Source organism: Brachionichthys hirsutus, chromosome 1, assembly GCF_040956055.1.
Source record: "Brachionichthys hirsutus isolate HB-005 chromosome 1, CSIRO-AGI_Bhir_v1, whole genome shotgun sequence".
Lineage (NCBI taxonomy): Eukaryota > Metazoa > Chordata > Actinopteri > Lophiiformes > Brachionichthyidae > Brachionichthys > Brachionichthys hirsutus.
In genome coordinates, this window is record NC_090897.1 from 17,317,677 (window position 1) to 17,336,700 (window position 19,024).

Genomic DNA, 19,024 nt, shown 5'->3' on the forward strand with positions numbered 1-19,024 from the left:
GGACTGTTTGACCCCTCCCATCATGAAGGACCCCACCCACCCTGCACATGGACTGTTTGACCCCTCCCATCATGAAGGACCCCACCCACCCTGCACACGGACTGTTTGACCCCTCCCATCATGAAGGACCCCACCCACCCTGCACACGGACTGTTTGGCCCCTCCCATCATGAAGGACCCCACCCACCCTGCACACGGACTGTTTGGCCCCTCCCATCATGAAGGACCCCACCCACCCTGCACACGGACTGTTTGACCCCTCCCATCATGAAGGACCCCACCCAACCTGCATACGGACTGTTTGGCCCCTCCCATCATGAAGGACCCCACCCACCCTGCACACGGACTGTTTGACCCCTCCCATCATGAAGGACCCCACCCACCCTGCCATGGATTGTTTGACCCCTCCCATCATGAAGGACCCCACCCACCCTGCCATGGATTGTTTGACCCCTCCCATCATGAAGGACCCCACCCACCCTGCACACGGACTGTTTGACCCCTCCCATCAAGAAGGACCCCACCCACCCTGCACACGGACTGTTTGGCCCCTCCCATCATGAAGGACCCCACCCACCCTGCCATGGATTGTTTGACCCCTCCCATCATGAAGGACCCCACCCACCCTGCACACGGACTGTTTGACCCCTCCCATCATGAAGGACCCCACCCACCCTGCACACGGACTGTTTGACCCCTCCCATCATGAAGGACCCCACCCACCCTCAACTACTGCTGCCTTGTGGGACTCATTTCACTCCGTTGGATGCTGCTATTCGGGTATCTGTGCAATAAATAATGTGTACATATTTTGAGAGAAAAAAAAAGGTTTGCGCTGAATGCCTGTTTGTTACGATCTGGGACCTGAGGACTATTTTTCGTTCCTTTCATGTGAGTGGGCGAGTGACAATGAAACTTCCTTGATTCTTGGTACAATTACGTATAAAGTGTCTACGTACCGTCCAACTTGCGAGGGTCATGTTGCTGCCTGTTAATTGCCTTATCACACAGGACCTGCGGCGTGCGGATTGGCTGCGGTCACCCCAGACACACCTGAGACGGATTTAGGCAAATCACCAGCAGCCCTCATAACCTCTGCTCCACCCGCTGGTCCCCCTCGGATTATTGTTTGGACTTCGCCTGGTTCTGCTGTCCGTCTCTGGCCCGCTTCCCGTCTGTTCCCGTCTCTGTTCCCGTCTCGCCCGTGTCGACCGCAGCCAGTCCGTACGGCAGGTTGTGTTTCGTTTGTTGTGGTCAGATTGTTCACGTGTGGCTGAGTTTTATGTTTCCGTCTTCGTTGCGGCACCAGCCAGTCGCCGCTTTGTATTCGAGCTTGCTTTTTGGTTTTTTTACCCGGCTGTGTCTTTTGTTATATATATATTTTGTTGTTTTGTTATATATATATATTTTGTTGGCTCCAGCCACCCCGCAACCTGTGTGCAGCTCCAGGTTGTTGTTATCTCACAAAGAATTTATGTCGATAAAATATAAATTCAACCATCCCACCGTCTCCGTTCTCTGTTCTCTGGGGTCCGCTCACATCAGTCCGTAACACGACTATATCTAAAACATTTATTTGGCATACGAGCAAATTGAGTTAAAAGCTCGGTCCAGGAACGAATTACTCTTATGTCGAGGTATTACTGTAATACTGCATTTGTGTGTCATCTACATTCTACACGACAGCGAATATAATGTGTTTCCCGCCGTTGGTTTGTCTGTTTGCCGGTTTGTTAGCAGGCTAACTAAAAAGGTTCTCGATGGCTCTTGAAGACATTTTCAGGGAATGTTGGAAATATTACCAGAAACAATTTATTAAATGTCAGAGTGATCACTTTGACATTTTTGGCAGTCAATGAAGCGTCAGAATTTGTTCCTCAATATCTCTGTTGATTATTGGCCGGTGTTTATGGAATTTGAAACAGTCGTGTAGGGGGGGGGGGTCTCTATCTCACCACCAAATTTAATCTGGATCGCAACCGGATTGCAGATACTGTCGTGATCCGGCTTTTCCCATTTACTTATAATGGAGGCTTTTTCAAAAAATCCCATCTTGTAAAATCTGCATTCAATTCACTCACCAAGAATTAAACTCATAAAGGGGTCCGATATGAAACATCACGAAACACGTCTGGATCTGACCCAGAATGCGGTCAGGAACAAATATTACATCTTAACATATGTGGGGCAATTATTTCTGGTGCGAATCACAATGCTCTCTGAGTGCTTTTCTTGTTTGTTTGTTTTTAACTCTTTGAGTGCCATTCGTCTAAAGACGTTTTTCATAACCCAAACATTCAGTGCCAACCCTGACATTGAAGTCTGCCTCTCTTCTACGGCCAATAGCGCCAGAACGACAAATGGGAGGAACACACTCTCAGACCTTAATCTTTCATTTGGTATTCGGTGTTTGCAAAGTCAGACTGAGCTTGGAAAAACTGGGGCACAGTATATAGCTGAGCTGAAAATGGCTGGCACTCAATGAGTTAATTTAATTGTATTGCTATTCTGAGTACTACTTCTCTCCTGCTGCTGTTTCAAGCTGAATTTCATCTGCGTGTATCAGTTAAACTGCATCTCAGACACAAATTAAATGACACGGTGAAAGGGAGCTGATAAACTGCAGCTGCATTACATTTGGTTCTCTGACTTTGTCATTGCAACACGCGCACACACGCACACGCACACGCACACGCACACGCACACACGCACACGCACACGCACATGCACACACACACACTCTCTCTGTGAGGTTTGGAAGTGATCAGTACTCTGCCAGGGCCCTTCCCTTATCGTGTGGGCCAAATGCCCTTGAGACTGATCCAGAAGAATTGTTGTAAACAACAGAGGCATTGTCCTGCTTGGGAGGGATGGGGGGGGGGGGGCATTTCATAATCCAACTAATGTCCCTCCAATTTTATTTTCTTCCTACGCATTCTCTCCAAATAAGCTCCTATTCCACTCGTTTTACTTTGTTGAGTTGAAAAGTCACACAATGTCGTGGTTTGACACGTTCTTAAATTCTGCAACGCTGCATGCTATTAACTTTGTTTCTCCTATTGTTCAAGTAACTGTGATTGTGATACTAACTACCATCATGAATCCAACTTTTAAATGAGTGCTTGTTTTAATTTGTGTGGTAGTTCAATGCCTTGTCAGATAAAATGGTAAGAAAGCTGATTACCGGGTCTTATGAGCGCTGGTTTCCATCCTTTAATGGTGCAGCTCTCATTTCTAGACAACCCAGAGTCCGGACCAGGAGACAGAGATGTAGTCTTTAACCGCTCTGACCGTCCTCTAGATCACCACCCACCCAGAACCCCAGAGAGATTGCGTCTGATCCCCTAAAACTATGAAATCATACAGAATTTAATATAAAAATAACCCGTGTGGACTATTGAATATTTGCTTTCTGTCATCAAAGGCATTCTTTTTGTCATCTTTTATCAGATAACTGGAACCTGGCTGGTCCTGAAGATTATTTCAGTTTAAATGAAGCCACGCCTCCCAGTTATGTTAAATTATGGTAATTTCTGGAGACGCCGGCCGAGGAGGTGGAGTTGGAGCCATCTATGACTCTGAGCTCCAGATTAACACTAAACCTAAATTAAACTATACCTCCTTTGAGAGTCTTATTCTTGGTCTGTCACTCCCAACATGGAAATCAAGCCAGCCAGTCCTGATTGTTCTAGTTTACCGCCCTCCAGGCCCAGACTCTGATTTCATGTCAGAATGTTCTGAATGTTTAACAAGCTTAGTTCTGAAAGCAGAACAGATACTTGTTGTGGGAGATTTTAACATGCATGTAGATGTCAGTGACGACTGCCTTGCTACTGCCTTCCTCTCATTACTGGACTCGATTGGCTCCTCCCAGAGAGAGAAAGAACCCGCCCACAGCTTTAATCACACCTTGGATCTGGTTCTCACGTATGGTATTGATATTGATCAATTAATTATCTCCAAAACGTCTAACCTTCACTGTCCCTCTTATTGTCTCATTTCTAATCCTGTCCAACCTGGTCACTCCCAAGGAGAACCTCAGCATCTTCATCTCCTCCACTTCTAGCTCCGCCTCCTGTCTCTTCCTCAGAGACACTGTCTCTAAGCCGTCCATCATGGCTGTCCTCACCACTGTCTCTAAGCCGTCCATCATGGCTGTCCTCACCACTGTCTCTAAGCCGTCCATCATGGCTGTCCTCACCACTGTCTCTGAGCCGTCCATCATGGCTGTCCTCACCACTGTCTCTAAGCCGTCCATCATGGCTGTCCTCACCACTGTCTCTGAGCCGTCCATCACGGCTGTCCATAGTGACGGAGGACATGAGACTGACTGGTGTTAGGGAGGACGATGAAAAGGACAGGGTGAAGTGGAGGACATTGATTTGCTGTGGCGACCCCCCCCCCCCTCCCACGGGACAAGAAGGAGGTACAGAACTACTACTACTACTACTAGTAGTAGTAGTTCAGCCAGACAAAGTCGATCAGTTGGTTAGACTTCAGACGTGCCTTAAGGACATTAACTCCTGGATGACCGAGAACTTCCGGTTATTAAATCTAAATAAAACTGAGGTTCTGGTTCTTGGACCAAAGCATCTCAGAAATGTTTGTTCTAGTGTTGTAGTTGAACTAGATGGTGTCTCAGTGTCCACCAGCACCACGTCCAAGAATCTGGGTGTAATCTTTGATCAGGACCTGTCCTTTCAGTCCCAGATTAAGCATATTTCAAGGACTGCGTTCTTTCACCTTCGGAATATTTCAAAGGTCAGGCACCTACTAACCCGAAAAGATGCAGAAAAAATAGTCCATGCTTTTGTGACTTCCAGACTGGACTACTGCAACTCCTTACTGTCCGGCTGCCCCAAAAAGGTCTATTAAACATCTGCAGCTAATCCAGCCAAAAACAAGGAGATGGATGGGAAGCGATAGCGAGACAGAGCAGGAGCAGACAAAAACAAGATGTATAAGGCTATAAATGCTAATGCTAGCGATATAAAGCTATAAATGCTAATGCTAGCGACGTGGACTTCAGTGTTGAGGGACACAGGTCCAGGTTCTGCAGCACCACAGACAGAAGGACCTGAAGAGAGAGAGGGACAAACAGAGGGAGAGAGAACAAGACTACAGGAAGAGAGAGAGAGATTACTGACATAAATGCTGGCCTGCTCGTGGTTCCAGACATTTCCAAGAGCAGGCAGGGGGCGGAGCTTTCAGTTATCAAGCTCCTCTATTGTAGAATCAGCTCCCTGATTGGTTGCCGATCGTAGACTAAAGACTTTCCTTTTTAACAAAGCTTATAACTAATCAATGCAGTAATCAGTATAATCAATATGCTGTCATTAGGCAGCACTGGTGGCTTAACATCATGACACACTGAGCTCCTCCCCCTTGATCTGATTATTCATGTGCCTGCAGAGCCTTCTGGTGTTCTGTCCCTCCCCCTTCTCTTGCTGGTGCTGCCAGGTGGAGGAGATAATGGAGGCGATTGTCCACCTGTGAGGACTTGTGATCTGCTTCTGACTGGCTCAGTCTCCTGCTAGCTCGCCAATCGCTAGCATCCGGGTTGTCTCGCTCTCCTTTCGAACTGTCTTTGCCAATTGCAGCTGGTGGATCGAGTACTGATGGTTTGTGGTTGTGGGGTAGAGGACACCGGTGATTTGGGGGCAGTGATGGTGAGATGAAGCCTCATGAGGCATTGAAACACTCAAGCCAATCGGTTCTCGAAGCTTCATGTGCTCACGACACCCCCTACTGAACAAGTGTATAATGACAGGCATAATCAGGCAGAGGACAGAGGAAGTGCTTGTGGAACTTGGACAGCGATGTACAGGACAGGGGACATCCTATCACCTATCCTACTCTCCTTAATATAAACGCAACTCTAACCCTAAATCCTAAACTATATAAACACTGTCCAGACTCTCGTGTCTAAACTCTAGAAGCTCTATCCAAACTCTCAGCTGACCGCAGTCTGGAATGGAGCCTGAGGCGTCTATATAGCTGCCAAACTGCGCGGCAAAATCTGGATCATTTTTGGCTCCTCCCCTAAACGAAGCAAGCCTCGATACACGCTTCATTACTCGACGCAAGAAAGAAATCACACGACGTACGAGCACAACAGTCACACATTGAATCCTGAGCGCACTAAATCCCCCGCAGCACTGATTGGCCAAGCAATGTAACGTGATCTGCAGCCAGCGATGGCCAAGAGGGGCGTGTCATCACGAATAGACACGATGAGTCGGGTGTGTCTTGACCTCCAAGGGGGAGGCTCCGCCGAACCCCTGAGACCGGCTCACCGGACCCCTGAGACCGGCTCACCGGACCCCGGTTAAGAACCAGTGCTCTAGATCTACAAAGACACAATGCAGCTCCTTCTGAGCTTCCTGTTCTTCTCCATTGCTAGCATCAACGCTAACGTTGCGTCTGTGGTACTCTTCATCAGCATAAAGACATACTGCTGCTCACAAATACTCACTTCTGTCCTTAGTCTAGCCTCAAACACCTTTTCCCAAACTTCATCGTATCTCATCAGCTTTATCCTCTGTAGTTTCTACAACTCTGTTTGTCTCCCTTCTTCTGGAAGAACACCAGAACTCTTCTCCTCCGTTCCTCTTCATCTTCTTCCTCTAGGATTGTATTCAACAACCCCGTTAAACTCTGCAGCTTCCTCTCCTAGACACTTCCACACCTGCACAGGTATGTCTCTGGTGCAACTGTGGTCCAGCAGTGATAACAATCGATCTTATTCTGGGCTGAGCTGCTTCAGTGAGAGAAGCGAGTGGCTGCTTGTCAGGCTGCCAGGCCAGCACTGCTGTGGGTATTCTGGCCTAAAGGTTAAAGGAGAGCGCCCAAGGACTGAGCACAACTTATTCATATCAGCGAAGGCGAAGGCCAAGTCTTTTTAAATGACAAGAGCATCATTCATGATATTTGCAGTGCCACCATGTTGGCTGCTGGGTAAACTCCTGGCACCGACACTGTGATCTTTACAGGGGGGGCCCACAGGTACGTCCAAGAAAACGTCTGTAGCTTCTTGTCTTTTAGGATCATTCATGTTGAAAGTCTGAAGGTCAGGGATACATTTTTCTGATCTGTGATGTTGCTCAAAAACGTGGTTTTATACATGGAGACCTGCTTACAGAAGGAAAGGGACCAGTTTAGTTAAGGCCGTTTACTGTCAACTTTCTGCTGTCTTGTTTGCCAGAAGGATGAACAAACAAGATAATTGAATATATTTTGTTTTGTTTAGAATATGGAATATGCAGTGGCGCAGTGGCTGGCGCTGTTGCCTCACAGCAAGAAGGGTTGCAGGTTCAAATCCAACTTGGGGCCTTTCTGTGAGGAGTTTGCATGTCCTCACCGTGCCTGCATGGTCTCTCATTCTAGTATAGGACAAATGTTTCAACATTATTCGAACATCTCACGCAACGAGCTAATTAATTAAATAATGATGCAATTGAAGCTGTTTGACGCCTCACTACTCTAAAAGACTTTTCTGTCAAACATCTTTTTGCGTTTGAGCTGGTGTTTTACAGGTTAGACGTTTACCTGGCAAGCTTTACATACAGATAATGCAGTGAGTGATGATGATGATGAAATATTTATTAGAGAGAATAGAGCAGAATAGAGAATAGAGAAGTACAGTCAGACAATAGAACGTATTACAGTACAAATACAGTCAAACATCCTTGCGGTCTTGTTTCCATTGAAATTCCTTCGTACATAATTCACCGGCATTTAACAATACCAATAAAACTAAAACTAAAACTGCGTATCTGGGGGCGTGGCGATAATAAAAAAAGTTTTTGCCCTAACATGACGCATGTCTTTATAGAATTTCTGGGCTGTCCGACAAAGTTATGCCTAGGATAGGCGCTCGGGCCTAATGAGAGTTGGACTCAATTGGACTTTAGTCTAAGGCAGGAGTGGGCAAACTTTGTGAGGATGGGTCTTCATGCCAGGGGATAAGGTGTGGGTCTACTGCTCTGTCAGCAAAAAGGGGATTTCTCCTAAGCTTCGCAGCCACCGGCAGGATGCCGCTGGTGGGGCGGGTGTTGGCGGTAATCGGCGCCGGCCCCTGTGACTCTCCACCTGGCAATCCTGGGCAGCCTGCTCGCCGCCGCTGTCAGCCGGGATATTTAAGAGACTTTGTGTTGGGTGATGGGGACGCTGGGGACGACGAATCTGTCAATTTCCCCTCACTTCATGACGTAAGGGAGAGAATCCGTTCCACCTGTTCTTATAGAGCACATATGTCAAAGTCAAGGCCCGGGGGCCACATCAGGCCCGCGAGAAGGTTTTCTATGGCCCCTGGGGTGATATTAATTTATTATTAGAACCGGCCCGCAGTAAACCGGTAGTCTGCAGATCTTTTACTTCCACACACCAATACTACATTTCCCACAATGCAACCGTGATGCACCGAGCAGTCAGCGGCTTCATTTCAATATTTAACAGCGCAGCAGTCGTTAGCATAACAAGTAAAGTTATCTTTCCAGATACCCATCAAAAATGGCAAAACGAAAGGTGGACACTGAGAACCGGGGGTTTAAACAAGGTGGGAGTCGGAGTCCATGTTCATGGACAGTTTATTAAATGCCCCACCAGAGAGGAGAACACGCTGGACCATTGCTACACGACGGTGGGCGGGGCCTATCACGCTGTACCACGTGCTGCCCTCTGACTATCAGACCACGTGGTCATCCACCTCATCCGAGCATACAGAGACTGAAGCTTGCTAAACCAGTAGCAAGGACGACCAAGATCTGGACCGGTGAGGCTGTTGAGGAGCTCCAATCGTGTTGAGACGACAGACTGGGACATATTTAGGGTTGCTACGGACAACCTGGACGAGGACACGGACACGGTGACCTCATGGATCAGCTACAATGAGGAGCGCATTGTACCAACGCGCACCAGGGTGAGCTACGCTAACGACAAGCCCTGGTTCACGCCGAAGCTCAGCCAGATCAGACGTGAGAAAGAGGCAGAGACAGAGACAGCTACAAGGAGGTGAAGTACAGGTTTAGCAGGGAGCTGAAGAACGCTAAATCAGTATATTCACGCAGACTCCAGCAGCAGTTCTCTGCCAATGACCCTGCAGCAGTTTGGAGGGGGGGGGGGGGGGGGGCATTACCAACTACAAGCCCAAAGCCCCCCGAGCTCTGAACGACCTGCTGCTTGCTCAGCGTCTAAATATGCACTACTGCCGCTTCGACCAACCAGCCCCCCACGCCCCTCCGGACCCTCCAGTCACCCCCTCCTCCACCCACAACATAGATGGCAAACCGCCAAATGCCTCCATAGACTCTCCCCCCACCCCCCCCCACTGTCCTCTGCATCCAGGAGCAGGATGTGCACAGACAGTTCATGAAGCTGAACCGGACAATGTTCCCCCCCACCCTGAAACATTGTCCCAGTGAGCTGACTCCTGTCTTCAGACATCTTTAACACCTCCCTGGAGTCCTGTCGTGTTCCAGCCTGCTTCAGGTCCTCCACCATTGTCCCTGTCCCCAAGAAGACAAGGATCACAGGACTTAATGACTACAGACCGATAGCGCTGACATCTGTAGTCAGGAAGTCTTTTGAGCGCCTGGTTCTCCACCACCTGAAGACCCTCACCGCCCCCCTCCTGGACCCGCTGCAGTTCCCCTACCGAGCCAACAGGTCTGTAGACGACGCAGTCAATCTGGCCCTCCACTTCATCCTGCAGCATCTGGACTCCCCAGGAACCTACGCCAGGATCCTGTTTGTGGACTTCAGCTCAGATTTCAACACCATCCTCCCAGGACTGCTCCAGGACAAGCTGCTCCAGCTCGACGTGCCCGACTCCCTCTGCTGGTGGATCACCGACTTCCTGACAGAGCGGAGGCAGCATGTGCGGCTGGGGTCTACGGTCTCGGACACCCTGACTATCAGCACCGGATCCCCCCAGGGCTGTGTACTTTCACCCTGGCTCTTCTCCCTGTACACCAACTGATGCACCTCCAGCCATCAGTCCGTCAAACTGATTAAGTTTGCGGACGACACCACCCTCATTGGGCTCATCTCGGACGGTGATGAGTCGGCCTACAGGAGGGAGGTGGACCGGCTGGTGTCCTGGTGTAGCAGCAACAACCTGGAGCTGAACAGCCAGAAAACAGTGGAGATGATCGTGGACTTCAGCAAAGTCACAGCCCCACCGCCCCCCCTCGCCCTCACAGACTCCCCTACCCCCATCTCCATCGTGGACTCTTTCCGCTTCCTGGGCACCACCATCACCCGGGACCTCAAGTGGGAGCCGACCATCAGCTCCCTCATCAAGAAGGCTCAGCAGAGGATGTACTTCCTGCGGCAGCTGAGGAAACTCAAGCTGCCGACCCAGATCTTGGTGCAGTTCTACACCTCCATCGTGGAGTCCGTCCTCACCTCCTACATCATCGTGTGGTACGCTGGCGCCACCACCAGGGACAGACACAGAGTGCAGCGCATTGTACGTGCTGCGGAGAAGGTGATCTGCTGCAAGCTGCCATCGCTCCAGGACCTGCAGGTCTCCAGGACTCGGAGGCGTGCAGGTCGGATCACAGCCGACCCTTCCCACCCTGGACATGGACTCTTTGACCCTCTCCCCTCAGGCAGGAGGCTACGGTCCATCCGGACCAGAACCTCCCGCCACAAGAACAGCTTCTTCCCCTCGGCTGTAAGACTCATGAACACTTAATAATTCAGTCCCGGACTCCTGAACATTTCATAACTGATAACTTGCACTGTTCCATTTGCACTGCGTGATTACGCTAGTTTACTGCTGCTAATACACATCTGTGTATCCACTCCTGATTCTGCTGTTTTGTGATGTGTCTGTACTTGTATGTTTTTTGTATTTTGTCATTGGGGCGATGGTGGCGCTTGAGCGGGTCGTCCTATGATCGAGAGGTCCCGGCTCCGGCACATGTGTCCAATGTTGTTGTCTTTCGGCAAGACACTTGACCTACATTGCCTGTGTGAATGTTGTGAGTGAGTGAATGTCGGTGGTGGTCAGGAGGGCCGATGGCACCAATTGGTAGCCTTGCTCGTGTCAGTCTGCCCCGGAGCAGCTGTGGCTAGTAGCCAGTGCCGTGCGGTGAGGTTCATGTCTGGTGAGGTGATCAGATTTACAAATAAATGAACCTACAGCCTGTTCATCATTTGATTGGCAACATTTAACGTGTTTTGTTTAAAGATTCGTACCAGCATTTTTTACATATTGTCACAAACCTGGCTCATCAGTTTATGACAAAAAGGGGAGACCACACATAATCTGCGTATTTACAAGAGATTTAATGAAATTATTCAACTCTGCGCATCAGTGTGCGTGCAGCGTTGAGTGTGTGTGGATGCGTGTGTTGATCAGTTAAAGTTTAACTGATGTTTATGTGAGGGTCATGTTGCTGCACTCGTTAATGTGCCTTATTACGCACACCTGTTTCTGCCTCTCGCTCCTGGACCTGCGGCGTGCGGATTGGCTGCGGTCACCCCGGGCGCACCTGAGGCAGATTGAGCCAAATCGCCACCAGCCCTCATAAGCCCTGCTCCGCCCGCTGCTCCCCGCCGGACTACTCTTCGGTTCTCGTCTCTACGTGCAGCACGTCTTTCTGCCGCTCCCCGTCCCCGTCCCCACTCCCCGTCCCCGTCCCCGTCCCCGGGCCTCGCCTTGTCCTCACCGACCGCAGCTGATCCCTGCGCCCGGGTCCTGCATAGCGTTTTCTTTTTTTTGTGACCGGTTTTTATTAGAGCTGGCTTTTTGGTTTTTCTTTCTCGGCTGTGTTTTTTGTTATATAGATATTTTCATTGGGCTCCAGCCGCCCCGCAATCCTGTGTGCGGCTCCAGGACATTGTGCTTCCTGATGGACATATCAGTAAAATGTAAAGTCCACGATCGCGACATCTCCGTCCTCTGTTCCCTGGGGTCCCCTCGCACCCCTCGCACCCGTCCACGACAGTATAACTGCTAAACATATGTTCTGACTCTGAGATGTGTGTGTGTGTCCAGCTGGGGCGTGCGCGCCGCGGTTCTGCTCGTGTTTGGAGGCTTCTCGGTAAATTCTTCATGTCGCAATATCCCATCCGAGTCCAGACATCGTCAGAAGTTGAGAAAAGAAGGCAAGAAAAGCAGGAAACACGGGTTCTTGCTTGACGTCCAGACATCCAGACAGCCAGCGCTTCCGTGTTCACAAGCCCGTCTGAACGAGCGGATCAGCTGATGAGTGCGCTGAATCACTCACTGGCCTCCTATGGGCTGGAGGCAGTATTACACATGGCCTCATTCTGCAGTATTTTAATGCCGCTGAGCACAAGAATACGTGACGCACTAATTGTATTATTAAAAATGAAAAAATCATAAAATATATAATATAATATCACTGATGTTATATTATATCTTATATTATTTTTATATTATTTTTAATAATACAAATACATGATTTTTGTACAATTTTATATGAGGCTGACTGCACGTCACTGCTAGCAGCTTCACCACCACCAAGCATGCTGTGAATGAATAATGCACAATGTGAAGCATCTTTGGGTGTCTAGAAAAGCGCTATATAAAATCAAGCATTATTATTATTATTACTGCTACATGTAGCACGACTTCGCAGAGAAACATTCCTAGTCTGTGAACCCTCACTGACAAACTGATTCTGATTCTGATTCTAAACAAAATGGCCCTTTTGGGACATTAATAAAGAACTTGAACATGGTGCTGTGTATGTGAAATACTAATAGTGAATAAACCAAGTCGTCAGTCAGCAACAGGCTGAACGAGGGCTCGGTTTCGTTTGCAGCTGAAGCTGAGGGAAGCCGCCTCACGTCGTCCTCAGCTTCAGCTTCTGTCGTCGTCACATTATTGGAGGACTTCTTTGAGAGCGAAGACTTCAAGGCTCCATTTGTCTCAAAGACAGTTTTCACAAATGAACTTTATTTTCTTGCCTTCTGTACAGACACACACACACACACACACACACACACACACACACACAGACACACACACACAGACACACACACACACACACACACACACACACACACACACACACACACAGACACACACACAGACACACACACACACACACACACACACACACACACACACACACACACACACACACACACACAGACACACACACAGACACACACACACACAGACAGACACACACACACACACACACACACACAGACACACACACACACACACACAAAGACACAGACACAGACACACACACACACACACACACAGACACACAGACACACACACACAGACACAGACACACACACACACACACACACAGACACACACACACAGACACACACACACACACACACACACAGACACACACACACACACACACAGACACACACACACACACACACACACACACACACACACACACACACACACAGACACACACACACACACAGACACACACAGACACACACACACACACACACACACACACACACACACAGACACACACACACACACACACACACACAGACACAGACACACACACACACACACACACACACACACACACACACACACACACACACACACACACACACACACACACACACACACACACGCTCCTTTAGCGGTCGCTGTATAAAGTTGCAAATCTACCCACTTAATAGAAAAAATACCCAAAACAATATCTTGTGCATCAGAAACTAATATGAACACTCTGACGGACAGACAGCCCAGCAACAATGAATACTACTAGCGGTACATAGAAAAGTAGCATCTTTACTACACAGATTAACACATCTGTTCAACAATGGGAGCTGCAGGTGGGATGCAAATTCATGTGACCCAGTTTAAAGCTAAAATATACTGAGGAAAGATGTGTTTCTACATACCAATGTTGCTAAGCAACACCAGCTGACCTCCATTACCAGTTCATTTAAAAGTGTGCCATGCTTGACCTCAACCAGGAACCTCCAGAGGTCGTGATGATGCAGAGAGGAATAATTCAAACAGACGGAGAAAGAATTAACAATGGCTTGTAACTGTCTGTCATCTCAGACCTGCTGAGTAGACAGGTGAGCGTCCAGGTGAGCCTCCAGGTGAGCGTCCAGGTGAGCCTCCAGGTGAGCGTCCAGGTGAGCGTCCAGGTGAGCCTCCAGGTGAGCGTCCAGGTGAGCGTCCAGGTGAGCCTCCAGGTGAGCGTCCAGGTGAGCCTCCAGGTGAGCGTCCAGGTGAGCGTCCAGGTGAGCATCCAGGTGAGCGTCCAGGTGAGCGTCCAGGTGAGCGTCCAGGTGAGCCTCCAGGTGAGCGTCCAGGTGAGCCTCCAGGTGAGCGTCCAGGTGAGCGTCCAGGTGAGCGTCCAGATGAGCGTCCAGGTGAGCGTCCAGGTGAGCGTCCAGGTGAGCATCCAGGTGAGCGTCCAGGTGAGCATCCAGGTGAGCATCCAGGTGAGCGTCCAGGTGAGCCTCCAGGTGAGCGTCCAGGTGAGCGTCCAGGTGAGCGTCCAGATGAGCGTCCAGGTGAGCGTCCAGGTGAGCGTCCAGGTGAGCATCCAGGTGAGCGTCCAGGTGAGCATCCAGATGAGCGTCCAGGTGAGCGTCCAGGTGAGCGTCCAGATGAGCGTCCAGGTGAGCGTCCAAGTGAGCGTCCAGGTGAGCATCCAAGTGAGCGTCCAGGTGAGCCTCCAGGTGAGCGTCCAGGTGAGCGTCCAGGTGAGCGTCCAGGTGAGCATCCAGGTGAGCATCCAGGTGAGCGTCCAGGTGAGCGTCCAGGTGAGCGTCCAGGTGAGCGTCCAGGTGAGCATCCAGGTGAGCATCCAGGTGAGCGTCCAGGTGAGCGTCCAGGTGAGCGTCCAGGTGAGCATCCAGGTGAGCATCCAGGTGAGCGTCCAGGTGAGTGTCCAGGTGAGCGTCCAGGTGAGCGTCCAGGTGAGCATCCAGGTGAGCGTCCAGGTGAGCGTCCAAGTGAGCCTCCAGGTGAGCGTCCAGGTGAGCGTCCAGGTGAGCGTCCAGGTGAGCATCCAGGTGAGCGTCCAGGTGAGCGTCCAAGTGAGCCTCCAGGTGAGCGTCCAGGTGAGCGTCCAGGTGAGCGTCCAGGTGAGCGTCCAGGTGAGCATGGGTTAGGGTTCCTCACACTGGTCTCAGAATGGTCCAACTCCTCGTAGGACCGGTAGAAGACTTCCAGCTCGTGGCAGCCCCAGCCCCTCCAGACACACAGACTCCACTCCATGTTTTCCTTTCTGAAGCCACACACAACTGTATCCTTTGCCACGAGTGCTGCCTCCTCCAGGATGCTGAGAGAAAGAAAGAGAAGAGTGAGAGGTGGGGGAGAAGCACGTCTAGAAGATAGCGTGCAGTTCTCCGGAGAGCCACTGGGGACATGTCCAGTTGGAGATCTTTCTGTTGGCGTAGGTATTAATATTCTCAGACGAGTCCTTGGAGACGCTGCTCACTTTCTGCACTGCACGAAGTCGAGATGTTTCAGAGCAACTTTTGCAGCTCCGTATTTTTAACAGACCTTCCCCTGGTTAACGAAGGCAAGTCTGTTCTGAGCACATACCTTCATGAACCTCGTTCTATAAATGATGCTACGACATGTCAGCAGCACGGAACCACGAGATCAGCCGACTTACAAGCGTGCAGGAAATGAACGCACCATTTAGGAAGGAGCTCAACCCATGTCTGGAATCTACTACTGCACTTTAGGCTTGTCCAAAAGCAAACCAACCGTCTCCACTTCACCCTGTCCTTTGCATCGTCCTCCCAACACCAGCCACTCTCATGTCCTCCCTCACTACGTCCATGTCTCTTCTCCTGGGTCGTCCTCTAGCCCTGTCCTTTGCATCGTCCTCCCCAACACCAGCCACTCTCATGTCCTCCCTCACTACGTCCATGTCTCTTCTCCTGGGTCGTCCTCTAGCCCTGTCCTTTGCATCGTCCTCCCCAACACCAGCCACTCTCATGTCCTCCCTCACTACGTCCATGTCTCTTCTCCTGGGTCGTCCTTTAGCCCTGTCCTTTGCATCGTCCTCCCCAACACCAGCCACTCTCATGTCCTCCCTCACTACGTCCATGTCTCTTCTCCTGGGTCGTCCTCTAGCCCTGTTCCCTGGCAGTTCCATCCTCAGCATCCTTCTACCGATATAGTCCCTGTCTCTCCTCTGGACACGTCCAAACCATCAAAGTCTGGTCTCTCTGACCTTGTCTCCAAAACGTCTAACCTTCACTGTCCCTCTTATTGTCTCATTTCTAATCCTGTCCAACCTGGACACTCCCAAAGAGAACCTCAGCATCTTCATCTCCTCCACTTCTAGCTCCGCCTCCTGACTTTTCCTCAGAGACACTGTCTCTAAGCCGTCCAGCATGGCTGTCCTCACCACTGTCTCTAAGCCATCCATCATGGCTGTCCTCACCACTGTCTCTAAGCCGTCCAGCATGGCTGTCCTCACCACTGTCTCTCAGCCGTCCACCATGGCTGTCCTCACCACTGTCTCTGAGCCGTCCATCGTGGCTGTCCTCACCACTGTCTCTAAGCCGTCCATCGTGGCTGTCCTCACCACTGTCTCTAAGCCATCCATCATGGCTGTCCTCACCACTGTCTCTAAGCCGTCCATCATGGCTGTCCTCACCACTGTCTCTAAGCCGTCCATCATGGCTGTCCTCACCACTGTCTCTGAGCCGTCCATCATGGCTGTCCTCACCACTGTCTCTAAGCCGTCCATCATGGCTGTCCTCACCACTGCCTCTGAGCCGTCCATCATGGCTGTCCTCACCACTGTCTCTGAGCCATCCATCATGTCTGTCCTCACCACTGTCTCTGAGCCGTCCATCATGGCTGTCCTCACCACTGTCTCTGAGCCGTCCATCATGGCTGTCCTCACCACTGTCTCTAAGCCGTCCATCATGGCTGTCCTCACCACTGTCTCTGAGCCATCCATCATGTCTGTCCTCACCACTGTCTCTAAGCCGTCCATCATGGCTGTCCTCACCACTGTCTCTAAGCCGTCCATCATGGCTGTCCTCACCACTGTCTCTCAGCCGTCCATCATGGCTGTCCTCACCACTGTCTCTGAGCCGTCCATCGTGGCTGTCCTCACCACTGTCTCTAAGCCGTCCATCATGGCTGTCCTCACCACTGTCTCTAAGCCGTCCATCATGCTGTCCTCACCACTGTCTCTAAGCCGTCCATCATGGCTGTCCTCACCACTGTCTCTGAGCCGTCCATCGTGGCTGTCCTCACCACTGTCTCTAAGCCGTCCATCATGGCTGTCCTCACCACTGTCTCTAAGCCGTCCATCATGCTGTCCTCACCACTGTCTCTAAGCCGTCCATCATGGCTGTCCTCACCACTGTCTCTCAGCCGTCCATCATGGCTGTCCTCACCACTGTCTCTGAGCCGTCCATCATGGCTGTCCTCACCACTGTCTCTAGGCCGTCCATCATGGCTGTCCTCACCACTGTCTCTGAGCCGTCCATCATGGCTGTCCTCACCACTGTCTCTAAGCCGTCCATCGTGGCTGTCCTCACCACTGTCTCTAAGCCGTCCATCGTGGCTGTCCTCACCACTGTCTCTAAGCCGTCCATCGTGGCTGTCCTCACCACTGTCTCTAAGCCGTCCATCATGTCTGTCCTCACCACTGTCTCTGAGCCGTCCATCATGGCTGTCCTCACCACTGTCTCTGAGCCGTCCATCATGGCTGTCCTCACCACTGTCTCTAAGCCGTCCATCATGGCTGTCCTCACCACTGTCTCTGAGCCATCCATCATGTCTGTCCTCACCACTGTCTCTAAGCCGTCCATCATGGCTGTCCTCACCACTGTCTCTAAGCCGTCCATCATGGCTGTCCTCACCACTGTCTCTCAGCCGTCCATCATGGCTGTCCTCACCACTGTCTCTGAGCCGTCCATCGTGGCTGTCCTCACCACTGTCTCTAAGCCGTCCATCATGGCTGTCCTCACCACTGTCTTGTAGACCTGTCCCTTCGTCCTATCACAGAGCACACCTGATACTCTCCTCCCCCCGTTCCAGTCTGCCTGCACACGATTCTTCACCTCCTTTCCACATTCTCTCCATCACTCTGCTCTGTTGACCCGAGGTACCTGAAGTCCTCTCCCTTCTTTAGGTCTCTTCTTTGTAACTTGTAAGAATGAAGGGCTTCTTCTGAGAAACCCTCCCACATTGTCGATGAGACAACCTCAATCATCTCGTCTGCAAGACAAAGGTCTTACCAAATCAATTCGGTTTCCTTCAGTCTCGGGAGGCCTGGATTACACCATTGAAGCAGTGTGTATGTTTTTGCCCCCCCCCCCCATCTTATTTAATGAGTGTTAAAATGCATTCTTGTGATATTCTAGAAATGATTTTTTGAAGAAGAAACTTTACTGAACTTTCTGTCACCGACGGGCTGAACAGGAGGCATTTACGTTTTCTGGGTGAACTGTTTAACGTAAACTCTATTTAAGATTAAACACAATACATGCAATTAAAAAGTCATTTAGCTTTAAATGTCACATTAACAGAGGTTAAAGCCTGAAATGTATTTACCCCAAAGATGAATATCCAGGTGGACGGAGGACAGCAACGACCCGCCCCCTCAACTGGTCCGCATGCGACTGAATTTCAATGACCATCACGTCTCCTCCACGCCTGCAGAAAAGAGTCACATGCACAGTGCACGTAAACATGCACAGTGCACGAGATACAGTGTCACCCACTGAACTCAAGCGTGCATCCAGGATAATGTCCCCGAGATGAATGTTCTACCCCCAGTCAGACTGCGCAGCAGAACAACTCATCACAAGACGGCCTTTCTTAGAGGACATTATTGTCTCGATAGATCAAAGGCAGCTGGATTCAGGATGGCGGCGCAGGCTGAAGCTTAACGATACAGTCAGTCGCTGCTCGTGTTTGGGAGCCGGGGATGAATCAGCACAAGGAAAAACATTCACTGGGGTCTGAAATAGTTCATTTGGGGGGGGGGGGGGGGGGGTGAACTCTACCTGGGGATCCACAGCGCTCCGTTCACTGGCAGCACGCTGAAGGCGT

General features: G+C 50.5%; 1 protein-coding gene across 1 annotated transcript in view; it reads right to left on the reverse strand.

Moving 5' to 3' along the window:
- Nucleotides 1–11,486: 11,486 nt before the first annotated feature.
- The window catches only part of lrrk1 (leucine-rich repeat kinase 1), a 94,818-nt gene continuing 87,280 nt past the window's right edge, over nucleotides 11,487–19,024 (reverse strand). Inside the window, exons 35-39 of the mRNA XM_068741549.1 lie at nucleotides 18,979–19,024; nucleotides 18,524–18,625; nucleotides 15,113–15,272; nucleotides 14,638–15,033; nucleotides 11,487–11,501 (exon numbers count right to left, since the gene is read on the reverse strand). The exon at nucleotides 18,979–19,024 is cut by the window's right edge and continues 359 nt beyond it. Coding sequence (XP_068597650.1) covers nucleotides 11,487–11,501; nucleotides 14,638–15,033; nucleotides 15,113–15,272; nucleotides 18,524–18,625; nucleotides 18,979–19,024 — 719 coding nt within the window. The remainder of the gene's footprint in view (nucleotides 11,502–14,637; nucleotides 15,034–15,112; nucleotides 15,273–18,523; nucleotides 18,626–18,978) is intronic.